Raw genomic sequence first — 15,066 nt, 5'->3', positions numbered from 1 at the left:
ACTCACCTAGTGCATATAGGTGTGCTAACCATGTTCCATTCAGTTAAGGTGCTTTCTCTTCCCCTTTACTGTTCGGCTAATCTAGCATCTGGTGTTGCTTTAGGCATCTGAGGCTGGGTTCCCACACATCTCAGTATGTTTGTTTTCTCAACCATCTCGGTGTGCTGAGGCCTGAGTATTTGATCATCAGCTACCTGAGTATGTCTTTGGTTCTCAAGTAATCTCAAGCGTGCTTCTCCCCATGTCACTGAGTGATGAGCTCCCAGCCATTGTGGGATCTGTTGGAACTGAATTCTCAGCAATTCCTGTGTTTTTTGGATCTTGAATTGTAAGAGTGTTTATTGATTTGTCTGTTATTGCCATAGTTATGTGGGTTTTATTGGTGTCTCAGCCAGCACAGGCTGTTAGGTTCTCAATTGGCTTTGTATTGATTTCTCACTTGTATCAGAATTAATTACGTTTCTCAGCCATCAGACTCTGTCTTGAATTCATGTATGTCCAACGTGTACTGGGTGTTTCACTGTCACATACATTGAGCTCAAACATGTCGGCATGATCCATGTCGTTTTTTTTTAAAGGGGGAAAGGTGTAGTGGCTTCAGCATAGTGTGGATACCTAATGGCTTAAAGTGCTTTTGCAGATGTACCCTGGTGAGTCAGGTACAGTCTTTCACTATGGTTTTTGTTTATTGCAGGCCTGGTCCAGGACAATGACAGCTTGAATGGATCCTACCTAGATCCCAATTACCAATCTATAAAGTGGCAACCACATTTGCAGAACAAGTGGGTGGTTCTGTACGACGCAAACTACAAAGAGCTGTGAGTAGTACCCATAAAAATAAAACATCAAGGAATGAACACTGAGATACAGCACTTATCAAAAGTGCTTAATTTGTAGAAGAATACGTGCTGTGCCCAAAGCTCGGCCCAGAAGCCCGAATACCAAGGCTGCAAATTCTGGAATACATCTTATGCCTTTCTATTATCTCACTCTTGCAGGTTCTTGTGTTTTCCATTTGTGGCGTTTTTTCAGTCTTTCTCTATCTCCTTTTTCCCCTTTGTACGTTCTATCTAGAAATGTGTGTTGATGGCCCCCACCGGCTCAAACTAAGCACCGGTCATCAAAAAGATAACTAACAATGAGTAATACATGTAAAAGATAACACATGCAAATGAATGAAAACACACACACGGGGGAACAATACATGGAATACAGTACCAAACAATGGCTAGAGAAAATACACAAGAACTCACCATGAATTACAACACATAACATTAACTAAAGAACAGTAACAACTCCAGGTACATTTCCAAACAAACATCATTTCTAGAAATAAAACTCAATTAAGAACAAGGTGTAACAATGATAAAAGCCACATCCAGGAGTTTAACTGCGGTAAATGCAGTACCTGACAATAGCACCCCCCAGGAAAAATGATCAACAAAATAAAATGCTAAACAGTGGCATTGCTTTAAGATAGAATGTCTACTTGTGAGTTGTTTTGCCTCTCAAATATGATACCCCATGAACACCAAGAAGCAACAGTCCTTTCAAATTAGGTATACAAAAGTGGCATCCAACAGTAACAACGAACCTAAAATAAAACCCATTTTCATCAGTAAAATATAAAATGGAGAACTGTAACAACAATACTGAAAATACAACAATACCAAAATCTAAAATGTTCCCAAACTAACGATGTACAAAACTCACTTTGAACAGCACCTGAATCAATATATTATTTAAAACAACACACACATTGCAATATCTTATTTTATCTAGCATTTGTATAACCGCTGCTTGCGTGGCATTGTGGTACTGTCTAGAGTGGTTACAGGAAGGCATGTATCTTTCTTTGGAAAGACGTGTAGTTGTAGTAGCACCTATGTGGGAAGGTTGAGTGAGGTCCTGACCCATAAGTCTTGCCATATTGCAGCAAATCTGACACTGCTGATATAATGCAAATATTTTTGGAAATGTATGAGAAGAAGAGAACATGCATTATGCAGCATGTGTTCTCCAAACTCTGTGCTTGAATGAAGAATAGTAATGTAGTATGCTGCTAGTTAGACTCTCCTCGTGAGGGTGACAGTGAGAACCAGATAAAGTAAGCTGCCCCAGTCTGTGGGTCTATGGGATTCACTCAGAAAAGGTACAGTAGAGTTCCGGGGAAATTTCATAGCGACCTTATTAAAGGGCCTGGAGAGCTCACCCAGAAATGGACCATGGATAACCCACGAGGACCACAGACCCTTTGTTAGAGGGTGTATGAGGTCAACGAGAAACAGAGAAAGCTTAACCAATGGTATCCATAGGCACTTTAGTAGAAAACCTGTGAGGGGGCCACCCAGAAGCAGAAAAGGGCAGGCCCTGGACAATTGTTATGTTAAAAAAATAAGGGCAATCCTTGCGAGCTTGGGTAGCAGAATCAACTGAAGTAAATGGGCAAAAAGGGAGTCATTCATACAACCGATCATACTTCATCCAGATATTTAGCCGTCTATAGAATATGACGCATTGAATTAAATCATAAGAATTAAACACAATCAAGTGTTTAACAGCATTAAAGCATACACACAAGCTGATTAAATTGGATAAATGATAACAATAATTAATGATACAATGGATGAAAAATAGGCATACACTATTAAATATATTGCATTCACTTTGTTTATTTAAATTGGTAGTGGTACAGAGAAAATCAATCAGGCACACAAGTTACTGTCAAAGTCAAAGTCAAAAGATGCTTTATTCGGTTTGTAAAAGAAATACAACCATATAGCAACATACACATAAAAGAATTTTAACACAATACTAAATTAAGCTATCTCAAAAAATAATCTTGCATAATAGCGCTCATAATAGAAACATTTTAGTAGTATTAAAAATGCATAGTCATTGGGTCATTCAAATTTGACTAAGATTTTAGCAATCCTACGACCTTTAATTATGTACAAATATGCAATTTAAAGTGCTAAATATTGTCTCAAGATTAGTATATGTGCAAATTAACAATTCTAAAGTGCATATGCAATTAGCAGCACCTAGACTAACCATTAACTAAAAACACAATGGTGAATGAGACAAATGCAGGAAATAAGACAGTTCTACAAAAATATAATATAGTAGCAGCAATTAGTCCAACAAACATATATGTGCAAAATACAAGTACGTAATTCAGCAGCATCAAATGTAAAGTGCACAGTACAATTAACAGCTAACGAAATTCATACAATAATTGATTTTCTTGCAGAGATACATTTTAAAATATAAGTAGCCACATAAAAGCATACATCTGGGGACTCTAGATTAAATACTAGTGTCATTGCTGTTTGTAGATGATGCGTATTATATTTTAAAAAGATGGGTTTCAAGTAATATTTCCTTAAAAAAGTATAAAAAGTACAAGACAACATAAAGTGACATGTGCTCTGTTTTGATTTACCATCACATGGGCATACACAAGTTCCAGGTTTTTTAGGCACAGGAAAAGCCACAAGATGATGCACAATTCCTAGGCGGAGACGGGTTAAAACGAATCGATGAGAGGGAATACTAACTGTTACAAAATAAGATCGGAAGCCTACATTAATATTATATCGTTGGTAAAAATTGAATGTACTCTGTTTAGTATATTTTTCCATCCTGGTCTCTTCTGCAAATTTCATAAACGAGACCTTCAGCTCCCGCTTTGATAAAATAGGATCCATTATTAGTTCATTATAAATGTCCAGTCCATATAAAGTTTTATACCAATGATGTATGTGCTTCAGCCAGGGAATGTTCGATCGGCGATCAAGTTTAATACAATCTGTTATTACGTCCTGCGTAAACTTGGTTTCCTCCTTTGCCCATATTGAGCGCCACAAGGATAGAGGACGAAGGGCAATTAGATCATTGATGTAATACATATCTAATTCCTTGTGTATTAGCTCTGTTGAAGCCATACCTGGAGCACTAATTAATCTTTTTAAAAACACATTCTCCCTCACCTGGATAGATTTGGTACACTGTGCATCATACCCCCATACTCTAGCTCCGTAAATAGCTGAGGAGATGCATCTAGCATTAAAAAGGGTTAGCATTTCACGAATTCTGCGATCCCCTAATTTAACAGCAAATCTAAAAATACAGTTTGTATTCCTGGCCATTTTGAAAAGGACACTATTTTGTTCATTAATCCATTTCCCATTTCCCGAAAAGGTGATACCTAAATAGCAAAAACTATTAACAGGTTCTAATTTCTCTCCTTCTGAAAAAAAAGGTTTGTGTTTTCTAGGTTTCTTACCACAAACCATAGTAACGGTCTTCCCTTTGTTAATTTTCAAATTCCTGTTCTTAATAAAAATTTGAAATTGGTCAATTAATTGTTGTAGACCATTCTGTGTCCTAGAGAGGAGGACCGTATCGTCCGCATATAAGAGGACAGGGACTTGGTTACCATTTATAGTTGGAGCATCTGCATTAATCAGTTTCAAAAATGTGTCCACATGGTTAATAAAAAGTGAAAATAATAAAGGGGCGAGTACGCATCCTTGACGGATGCCTCTCTTGACTTCAAAGAAAGGGGTACACTCTCCATCTATTCCAAACCTTACTTTGCTTGATAAATTACTATACAGGCGAGCTAGCAGGTGGATAATTTCAGTGGGGGCACCCATTGTTAGTAATATGGGCCAGAGCAGTGCGTGTTCCACCAGATCGAACGCGGAACTCAAGTCGGCAAAGCATAGATAAAGATTACCTGATTTTGCTTTGGTATACTTGCCAACTATGAGTTCCAGGTTCACGCACTGCTCCATTGTTCCTAATCCCCTACGAAACCCATACTGCACTGGGGACAGAATGTTATTCTCCTCGGCCCAGGCTTCCAATCTCACTAAAAGGACTCGACTGAGGATTTTAACTGTCGAGTCCAAAAGAGAGATTGGGCGATAATTCCTTGCCTCTGACCTGGATCCTTTTTTATAAAGGGGTATAATGATTGATTGGCCCCATGTCAGTGGTAAATCATCTTCTACCGCAGCATTGAAGTAACGAGTTAGGATTGGGGCCCATAATGTTATTTCGTGTTTATAAAAATCCATGGGTACCCCATCGGGCCCAGGAGCTTTACCTCCCTTACTATTTTTAATTGCATCTGTCACTTCATTCAAAGTTAAAAACAACTGCATTTTCTTCCAATTAAAACATAAAATAGACCCATCAATTTTAAGATCTGAATTAAAAATCTCTGAGAAATGTGCAATCCATGCAAGACAGCTGACATGGGAACTGACCTCAGGGGTATTTTCATTCATTAAGAATGGGCCATTTATCGTTTCCCAAAAAAGTTTATGGTTTTTAGTTACAGCGGCCATATCAAGTTTATTCCAGGCCTCGTCCTGTAGCTCCCTTTTCCTAATTGACAGGGCCAGTTTATAATTAGTACGTTCTTCTCTGACTCTTTCTTTATTTCTAGGTTTAGCATTCAGTACACTTTTTAGTCTTTTCAGAGTCTCGGCACAACTTTTATCAAACCACACAGTTTTGTTTCTTTTAACCCTTCTGTTTCTCTTTAACAGGGAATTTTCAACTGTACATGTAATTTTCATAAAATTGGAAAGAACATCAGGCGCTATCACATTAGGTGCAAGGCAGTATTCAACCTCTCTGGTACATTTACAAATAATATCCTTTGTTAGTTTATTAGGGTCAATTTTAATCCATTTAATTCTTGTACCATTTGGTCTTTCAGCAGAAATCCCGTGAACAGCTTTACTGTTCACAACGCTTTTTTGACCCCAACCCATTAATTCCACAGAGATGCTGTTGTGATCACTCACAGGCTGCTCTATTACCCAAACATTGGTGAAAATTGAGCCACTGGATACCAAAATATGATCAATATTAGTATGGGCATCTCTCACCCTAAAAGTTGGACAAATTTCATTATTTTTGTTTTTTGTACAATCAAGCAATTCCAAATTAAACTTGGCTATTAAATTATTCAGTGCGCTGCCATAATTACTGTGCGGGAAATGGTTAACATAAACACTGTCACCCCCTACATAATCCTCGTGGTGACCACATATCCCCTTCCGAGCGTATCTGCAAGCTTGAATATTAAAATCACCTGCCCACAAAACTATATAGTTATTCTTAGAGAGGATGATTGCAGCTTCAATAGCGCGCTCAACATCAGGAACAATCATATCACGTTTTGGGCCCACAATATTATTATAAAAATTTACAATAATTAAATCTCTACCATAGCTATGTTTTAGGCGCAGTATAGACGCATGCTGACAGACTATAGAGTATTCCCCAAGAATAAATTCTGTCAAATTAGTTGAAACCAAAGTCAGTAGGCCTCCCTTAGCTCTACCAGCTTTTGAAGCTACTGCTGCCATATTATAGGAGCTGTAACCTTCAACTTCTATTAGTCCTGTATGCCATGTCTCTTGTAGACAGATAATGTCATAACCGCATGTGATGAAATTGTCCCAAAATGGGGTACATAATTTGGAGGCAATTCCGGCTATATTCCAACTGTTAAATACAAGAGAGTCGGCATCACTAGTTCCTATACTTTCGGGGTGATTAGACAAGAGTGAAACTTCAAAGCTTGCAATCGAAGGAACATTAGCGTTATCATTGATTACAGTTGGTTCATTATCTGCAACATTGCCTATACATAGCACAGTATGTGATGAAATTACTTGCGACTCAGTTATGTTATTTACACAGCTTTCGTCACCCTGCTCTTTCCCCAGAGTTAATGTATCACCTATTACAGTGCTTCCAGAGCTCGGGGTCACGGATGGATCGCTCAGTCAATCATTCTCCTCAAGTGAACTGAGCAGCTGGAATCTATTAGAAGTTGGGACCAGGAAGTTGTCATACAGGTTAGGCAGTAGGGGGGGACAGATAGGTACAACATTAGGATATTTAGTAGAAACCGCTCTTGGATGCTGGAAGTTATATGTAGTAATTTGTCTTCCTGACTGGTTCCTATAAAAATAGTCCAGTGGGAACAGTGTGATGTTGTATTCGTGATTCGATGGCATAGGTGCATGCAAAATCGAATCTCTCGCCCATTCTGTAGTCCTAAAATTAATAATTACGCAGTCCCCGTCTATCTCCTTTTTATTTGGCCCTACCCAACCTACCCTCTGTGTAGTTATAATCTCTTCCGCGCCTCGTAATGGAAACCCACAATTTTTCACCAACCAATACAAGGTCTTATTTTTCAAGGTTTCCTGATTTTCAAATTGGTTAGGCAACAACTTGGGAACATTCGCGAGTATCGCTACAAATGGTCTGCAATGAGGTGGCAGATTAATGGTAGCTGGAATAACATTATTAATATGGTGCCTTGGTGCTGGTAGGCTCTTGTAGGTGGGGGCGAGTTCATTGCTGTTTCTTTGGCCCCCTACTACTTTTTGCCCTCGTGCTACCTTGGCGGTAGTGGTTATTGGCCCCTGCCTTCCACTTGTAGAAGGTACCGGATTTCCCTTCGCAATGGGCGCACTAGGAGCACGATTTACTACACTTGATTTACTATTACTCTGGTTCCCAGAATTTAAATTAACTGAATGAGATGTAACTTGTGAACACAGTTGTTCTAGGACATCCAAGTTAGCTATTCCCAATTTCTCTAGGTTTTCTATTTTTTTACTTAAAATTTCCAGAGATTCCATCACTGGTACAATGCAAACCTTTATCATTTTCTCGAGACATTCTTTAACTGCCTCGACATTAAAAGTTTGTATCTCCAGTGACTTTATATCTTTTACATGTCTCTCTCCACCGTTCTGCTGTGTTTCACCTTCTCTTTCATTGGATTCTGAAGTTTGTATGACCCTCTTCTTTTTTCTTCTATATATTTTAGTCTGTTTATTTATTACTAACATTTTTCGACTTTGGGTTAATTTCCTTTTTGAGGGTACAGGCTCACAGTCAGTTTCACTACTTAACAGACTGATATCACTGATTTGTACAGTTGGAATAACAGAATTAGTAGCACAGCCATCCGAATCCCCATTAGTTACAGACACAATACTAGATATTAGGGGCTGTGGTAAAATGCTGGCTGATAGGTCAGGTGTTATAGACAGTCTACTCTCCCTAGTACAGGGAACAGTGGGTCCTAAAAACTGTGGTACATCAGAATGAATTAAGTCATACCTTGGCAAACCTGCAAATGATTCCAATAAAAGTGAATCATGTGACATTGTAGTTTCATTTGGGGTGCTAACATGTGTATTAACTGTTTGTGGCATTTGATTTGTTAAACACATACTCGCTGGTAGTGATAGTCTTCTTTCCGTGCTTTCAATAGCGTTAACAACAACGCCAATCGTTTGTTGCAGCATCCTGTCAATTGCAGTTAAGGTAGGTAGAGGGGTTGGCGCCAGAGTTTGTTTTCTTGTAGTTGAGCGAGTAGGCATAGGTGTTTTTTTGGCCGCCACCCTACTTTTACTTTTGGCCTCCATCAGGCCTATTACCCACTGTTTACTATATATGTTAAAAAGAGAAATTGAATACCTTGGGTGAGCAAGAAAGAGTAAATATCAAGGGGGTAGCCCGATCTGATCTCCTGCGGTCTCTGAGGGCCTCAGAGGGCCCCCCCCTTTGCCCGGGCTTAGCCCGGCGCGTCCCGCGCACGTCCTCGCGGGACGAGGGAGAACCTCCCACTTTAAGCGCCTCCTGGCGCTGTGCGCTGACGCTGGGGCAGGCGACCTCACCTCAGGGCTGCTGGGGGTTGTAGTGCCTTTGACTCCCGACCGGCGGAGCCAAGCCCGGCCAGCCGGAAGTACTGGTACAAACGCTGCGGCGGAGCTAAGCCCGGCCGTCCCTGGGTCTCTGGTAATAAGCTTCGTGCCACAGGGGAGCCTCAGGAAGCTGGAGGTAGGCTCAGGACAAAGATCACGCACTGGGGCTGCCACTCGGTCCTCGGCAGAACCTCCCACTTTAAGCGCCTCCTGGCGCTGTGCGCTGACGCAGGGGCAGGCGACCTCACCTCAGGGCTGCTGGGGGTTGTAGTGCCTTTGACTCCCGACCGGCGGAGCCAAGCCCGGCCAGCCGGAAGTACTGGTGCAAACGCTGCGGCGGAGCTAAGCCCGGCCGTCCCTGGGTCTCTGGTAACAAGCTTCGTGCCACAGGGGAGCCTCAGGAAGCTGGAGGTAGGCTCAGGACAAAGATCACGCACTGAGGTTGCCACTCGGTCCTCGGCAGAACCTCCCACTTTAAGCGCCTCCTGGCGCTGTGCGCTGACGCTGGGGCAGGCGACCTCACCTCAGGGCTGCTGGGGGTTGTAGTGCCTTTGACTCCCGACCGGCGGAGCCAAGCCCGGCCAGCCGGAAGTACTGGTGCAAACGCTGCGGCGGAGCTAAGCCCGGCCGTCCCTGGGTCTCTGGTAACAAGCTTCGTGCCACAGGGGAGCCTCAGGAAGCTGGAGGTAGGCTCAGGACAAAGATCACGCACTGGGGCTGCCACTCGGTCCTCGGCAGAACCTCCCACTTTAAGCGCCTCCTGGCGCTGTGCGCTGACGCTGGGGCAGGCGACCTCACCTCAGGGCTGCTGGGGGTTGTAGTGCCTTTGACTCCCGACCGGCGGAGCCAAGCCCGGCCAGCCGGAAGTACTGGTGCAAACGCTGCGGCGGAGCTAAGCCCGGCCGTCCCTGGGTCTCTGGTAACAAGCTTCGTGCCACAGGGGAGCCTCAGGAAGCTGGAGGTAGGCTCAGGACAAAGAGTACGCACTGGGGCTGCCACTCGGTCCTCGGCAGAACCTCCCACTTTAAGCGCCTCCTGGCGCTGTGCGCTGACGCTGGGGCAGGCGACCTCACCTCAGGGCTGCTGGGGGTTGTAGTGCCTTTGACTCACGACCGGCGGAGCCAAGCCCGGCCAGCCGAAAGTACTGGTGCAAACGCTGCGGCGGAGCTAAGCCCGGCCGTCCCTGGGTCTCTGGTAACAAGCTTCGTGCCACAGGGGAGCCTCAGGAAGCTGGAGGTAGGCTCAGGACAAAGATCACGCACTGGGGCTGCCACTCGGTCCTCGGCAGAACCTCCCACTTTAAGCGCCTCCTGGCGCTGTGCGCTGACGCTGGGGCAGGCGACCTCACCTCAGGGCTGCTGGGGGTTGTAGTGCCTTTGACTCCCGACCGGCGGAGCCAAGCCCGGCCAGCCGGAAGTACTGGTGCAAACGCTGCGGCGGAGCTAAGCCCGGCCGTCCCTGGGTCTCTGGTAACAAGCTTCGTGCCACAGGGGAGCCTCAGGAAGCTGGAGGTAGGCTCAGGACAAAGAGTACGCACTGGGGCTGCCACTCGGTCCTCGGCAGAACCTCCCACTTTAAGCGCCTCCTGGCGCTGTGCGCTGACGCTGGGGCAGGCGACCTCACCTCAGGGCTGCTGGGGGTTGTAGTGCCTTTGACTCCCGACCGGCGGAGCCAAGCCCGGCCAGCCGGAAGTACTGGTGCAAACGCTGCGGCGGAGCTAAGCCCGGCCGTCCCTGGGTCTCTGGTAACAAGCTTCGTGCCACAGGGGAGCCTCAGGAAGCTGGAGGTAGGCTCAGGACAAAGATCACGCACTGGGGCTGCCACTCGGTCCTCGGCAGAACCTCCCACTTTAAGCGCCTCCTGGCGCTGTGCGCTGACGCTGGGGCAGGCGACCTCACCTCAGGGCTGCTGGGGGTTGTAGTGCCTTTGACTCCCGACCGGCGGAGCCAAGCCCGGCCAGCCGGAAGTACTGGTGCAAACGCTGCGGCGGAGCTAAGCCCGGCCGTCCCTGGGTCTCTGGTAACAAGCTTCGGGCCACAGGGGAGCCCCAGGAAGCTGGAGGTAGGCTCAGGACAAAGATCACGCACTGGGGCTGCCAAGTTACTGTCTATAAGATATTGTACTCAAGGATAATGTTTTGTAAAACACTAAATAGTAATATTCTACAAAATGCAACCACAAACAATTAATGACACATAGAATAAAACATCCAGCAATATCAACCAATGAAACATTGCATGTAATGGTAGCATTCCAGGTAACACAACGTCAAATAGGAATACTGTGTGAGAAGTTGGCCTAGTATATGATGTACACTATTCTAGTGAGCACCTTGCACCAGTCCAAACAACCCTCATGGTGATGGTTGTAAAATCAACCTTATAGACCAGCTATCCTAGTGGTAGCATGGACAAAAGCAGTCTTAGGCTAAACTCAAGATGGCATGTGAAGCCAGCAGTTTTACCAGATGCAAACCTTTTAATACCAAATGAAAGGACACCACACAGGTTATATATTTAAAATATATATGTATTTATTTCTAAAACAACCCTCTGAACTCTTTATGAGCACAGAAGCACAAGCGCATAACAAGTAACTTAATATGACATACAAAAGTTGCACAAATATGGACAGGCCCTGGTGGCCCGTAAAACCATATACTAAAATAGTGGTATAAGAACCACGTCACGAACAATGGTATGGCCTAGGGCCTTTGGAATCGCTGGGGCTACACTGGACTAACAGTTGTTAGGGAGCAGGAGGCCCACGGGATGCGGGTGCAGTGTCTAAATGCACACGCGTGCACACATAGAAGTCAATGGGTGCGTAAAGTTAGAAAGTTAAAGATTTAGGAGTCTTCCGACTGGACTAGAAACTAACCACTTGAAACTAGGACACTAGGAGTGTAAACCTTTACAGGAGCACCGCAGTACTCGCGTTACCTCACCCACAGGAAGCGGGTGAATAGGTGTCAAAGTGTTTCGGGTTTCGTCGTGGAGTTCTATGGATCCTTGGAGAAAAGATGCTGCAGGCGACCAGGAGTGAAGAGTCCGGTTGGATCCAAGGGCGGATCGAGGATGAAGAGTACCTGAAAGCAGAGGGGACAGAGTCTGGGTCACTAGCCAGTGACCAGGATGGAACCAGGAAGGAACCAGGCGATGTCGCAAAGCAATCAGGTGATGTTGAGGAGCTTGTCTTGCTGCCACGTGGACCAGGAGGTGTCGACGACGACCAGAACCTGGGCACAGACTGTCCCACGAAGGCTCTCGCTGTCGGCGGTGTCGGTTCTCGATTCGGAATCAACAGGCCTTGGCAAATGCAACCCATGCAGGAATGGAAGATGGCTTCTGGATCAGACCAGCAAGGTCTGAGAGGATGCTCCTTTTCAGGGGAGCAAGGGCCAGGCTGGAGCAACCAGACCAGTGGTGTAGATTTCGTGTTTCACCGTCACAGAGGCCACTAGCCAACGGGCAAGTGACCGGACTGACGCGTCGAGCAGGAAAATGCAAAGGGCCCCACCCAGCACTCGGTGAGTGTGGAGACGTGATCTTCGCTGCAGTTGGTGCTCAGGGCTGGGGCTTCCAACCCTAAATGCACAACTTCGAAGGTGCCTCAGAAGTTGCACGGAAAGCAATTCGCTGGCTTTCCAAGATGGCCGGTCCCACGTCTCTCGTCGTCGTGTCTCCTTTCATTCAGCCCTCCCTGCCCCAATACACTATGTCCTGTCTGGGGTGGTGTTAGCACCTCCCTGTGACAGGAAACCTATTGTCCAAGCCTCCCTCGCTGGAAGGACTCCCAGCAGCAGGAGGTCAGACTTGTGTCTGTCGCAGCAGCATCCATTTTGTGATGCTGAGCCTCTGGTCAACTTTAACCGGGATTAATGGAAGTAACATGTCTTCTCCCTCTAGAAGGGTGGAATGCTACCCCCGTCGCCAGAACTGGCGAGGGGGTAGTATTCCAAAGCGTATGACACCTTGCACGACATGTTTTGATAAAGCCAAACCAAAGATAGCATTTAACAGCGAGGTTCATAATGCACTTAAGAGTATATGGTATGGCATTATCCTAGAACAGCTATAAGGACATGGTTCCGAAAGCTGCAGACAGGCTCAGCTCATGCTAGAGCACCATCTCACATAAAACCAAGCACTCTGCCTTCAGGATTGTTACGGCCTGCCATAGGAGTGACTTATAGGTGCATATGTGTCTAGATATAAGGTTAGATATAGGTTTACTATATCTAAGCAAGGGGTGATTACATGACCTTGCCCCAGCTGAGTGATTAGCCAGTTGTGTCAGTTTAGATGGCCAGCCAGGGGTGGCATAAGATATGCTGCAGCCCCTGGTAGGCCTTGGGTGCACCTATGCCCTGGGTACCTATGGTACACTATACAGGGACTCACAAGAGTGACCCAATATCCAATTAGGTATGTACCTAAGGTACATGGAGTCCATTTTATAGAGAGAGCAGATAACCTGGGGCCCTGATTAGCAGGATCCCAGGCTAACTAAGTTGAAAACCAGCTAAACACAAGGCGAAAAATCTGGGGTAACCATAGTCAGGTATCAACCTTCCTACACACTGTATGAAATATAACAATCAGTATTAATGTCCTGTGAAATAAAATGCTCAAGAATGTATGAACTAAGATCCCTGGAATTAGGTCGAACAGTTTTGTGTTCATCCCCTTTACAATCCCAACACTATAAAACCCTATACTCATTGTATTTTACGCCAGCCAGGATTTTAAAATGGGGCGGTACTATGGGTATTTCTTGTCCCCGATGTAATTCCCTAGAAGCAGATAGTGTGCACATCTTTGCCACCTGTCCTCAACTGCACACACTAGCGAGGATATAGAGGTATTTTTGGCTAGGTCATTGGGAATTCAAATAGTGCTCACTCCTCCCTGGATTCTCCTAGGGGTTGGTGCAGACGGGGATGCGGTACCACAGGAATTCTTGTTTGTACCAATGGCAGTGTACAGATTAACCATAGCTAGGGCGTGGCTCGATAAAAACCCTCCGGGAATGCAAACCTGGCTGGCTAATCAATTATCCGCATATAATTTGGAGAAGAATATTTATGCACGGTAAGGCAGGAGGAAAAGGACCTTAGGTCTAAGAATTTGGGAGCCAGTAAATAAGTGGAAAGAAGGATTGGGTATTCACTGAACTTGTGTGAAAAAAAAGTGGCATAGCTTGATAATGAAACTAGCTCTTTTCCTGTCTATTTCTCCCCTTTTTGTGATTTTTTTATCTCTTAATTAGTATTCCTTTTTTTCTTGTTTTTCGTTGTGTCTTGGTATAAGAATGATGACATTTTAATATATTTTGAATGTGTACTGTATACGGATAAAGGTCATGAATTGTTGAAATAATATATGAAATATTCATGTTGAAATGTATAAAGTAAAAGTGTGCATAACTTGGAAAATAAAAATATATTTAAAAAAAAAAAAAGAATGTATGAACTAACAATCATCAAGAATGCCTCTTGAAATATACCATTGATGGAATGCTACAAACTCGAGTAGTAAACCTTTCAACTATTTGGCATTCTCGAGGGAGACATTAGAGTGGATCAGGGCCGGCACCCCCTTTGCAGTGGACTGCTCCCTCATAGACCCAGAGGGCGGCTATGTGTTGGTACAAGGGGCAGGTTACTAGGAAAAGTGATTACGCAGGGAAGTGTCTATGCCCCGAATCAGTTCAGGTGCAATATCTGAAGCAACTGTCTGCACTCCTCTCTCTACTCGACACAACTGACATCCTGATAGGGGGAGACTTCAATTGCGTGGATGATATTGACCTAGACAGGTCGACTCAACCCCTGTTAACTGGTATCTAAAGTTATGAAGGGGTTCAGAGAATGGATGGAATGGTGGGACCTGGTAGACATCTGGAGAAGATAGCGTGGGAACCTACAGGATTATTCATATTACTCGCACCTATATAGCCTACATACTTATTGAGAAATATACTACTGTTCAGCTCGCCTGGGACCCGCTATAACCCACACAGACTATCTGTGGTGCACATTTTCCGATCATAATCGATTATTAAACCATGTACGCCCCCTGGCACAAGCCCACCGTGACCCCAACTTGGCAGCTTGACCCTTCCTTCCTGGAAGATGCATGTTAACAGGCTTCTTTACAGACAGCGATCTCTGAGTATTTCCAGTTTAACCAGGGTATGGCAGGCTCTAGGACTGTGGAGTGGGAGGCCTTTAATGTGGTGGTGAGAGGACACTGCTTCGACCGAACAGTGGGGATGAGGAAGGCAATATTGGAGAAGCTCAACAGAC

General features: G+C 44.7%; 1 protein-coding gene across 3 annotated transcripts in view; it reads left to right on the top strand.

Moving 5' to 3' along the window:
- The window catches only part of MYRF (myelin regulatory factor), a 462,812-nt gene that overhangs the window by 264,496 nt on the left and 183,250 nt on the right, over positions 1-15,066 (top strand). For all 3 annotated transcript variants that reach the window (XM_078680606.1, XM_078680605.1, XM_078680607.1), the window contains one exon: positions 695-818. In XM_078680606.1, the coding sequence (XP_078536732.1) occupies positions 695-818 (124 nt within the window). The remainder of the gene's footprint in view (positions 1-694; positions 819-15,066) is intronic.

The sequence above is a fragment of the Lissotriton helveticus genome, chromosome 3_1 (assembly GCF_964261635.1).
Source record: "Lissotriton helveticus chromosome 3_1, aLisHel1.1, whole genome shotgun sequence".
NCBI classification, from domain to species: Eukaryota; Metazoa; Chordata; class Amphibia; order Caudata; family Salamandridae; genus Lissotriton; species Lissotriton helveticus.
This window is presented reverse-complemented; position numbering and strand designations above follow the sequence as displayed.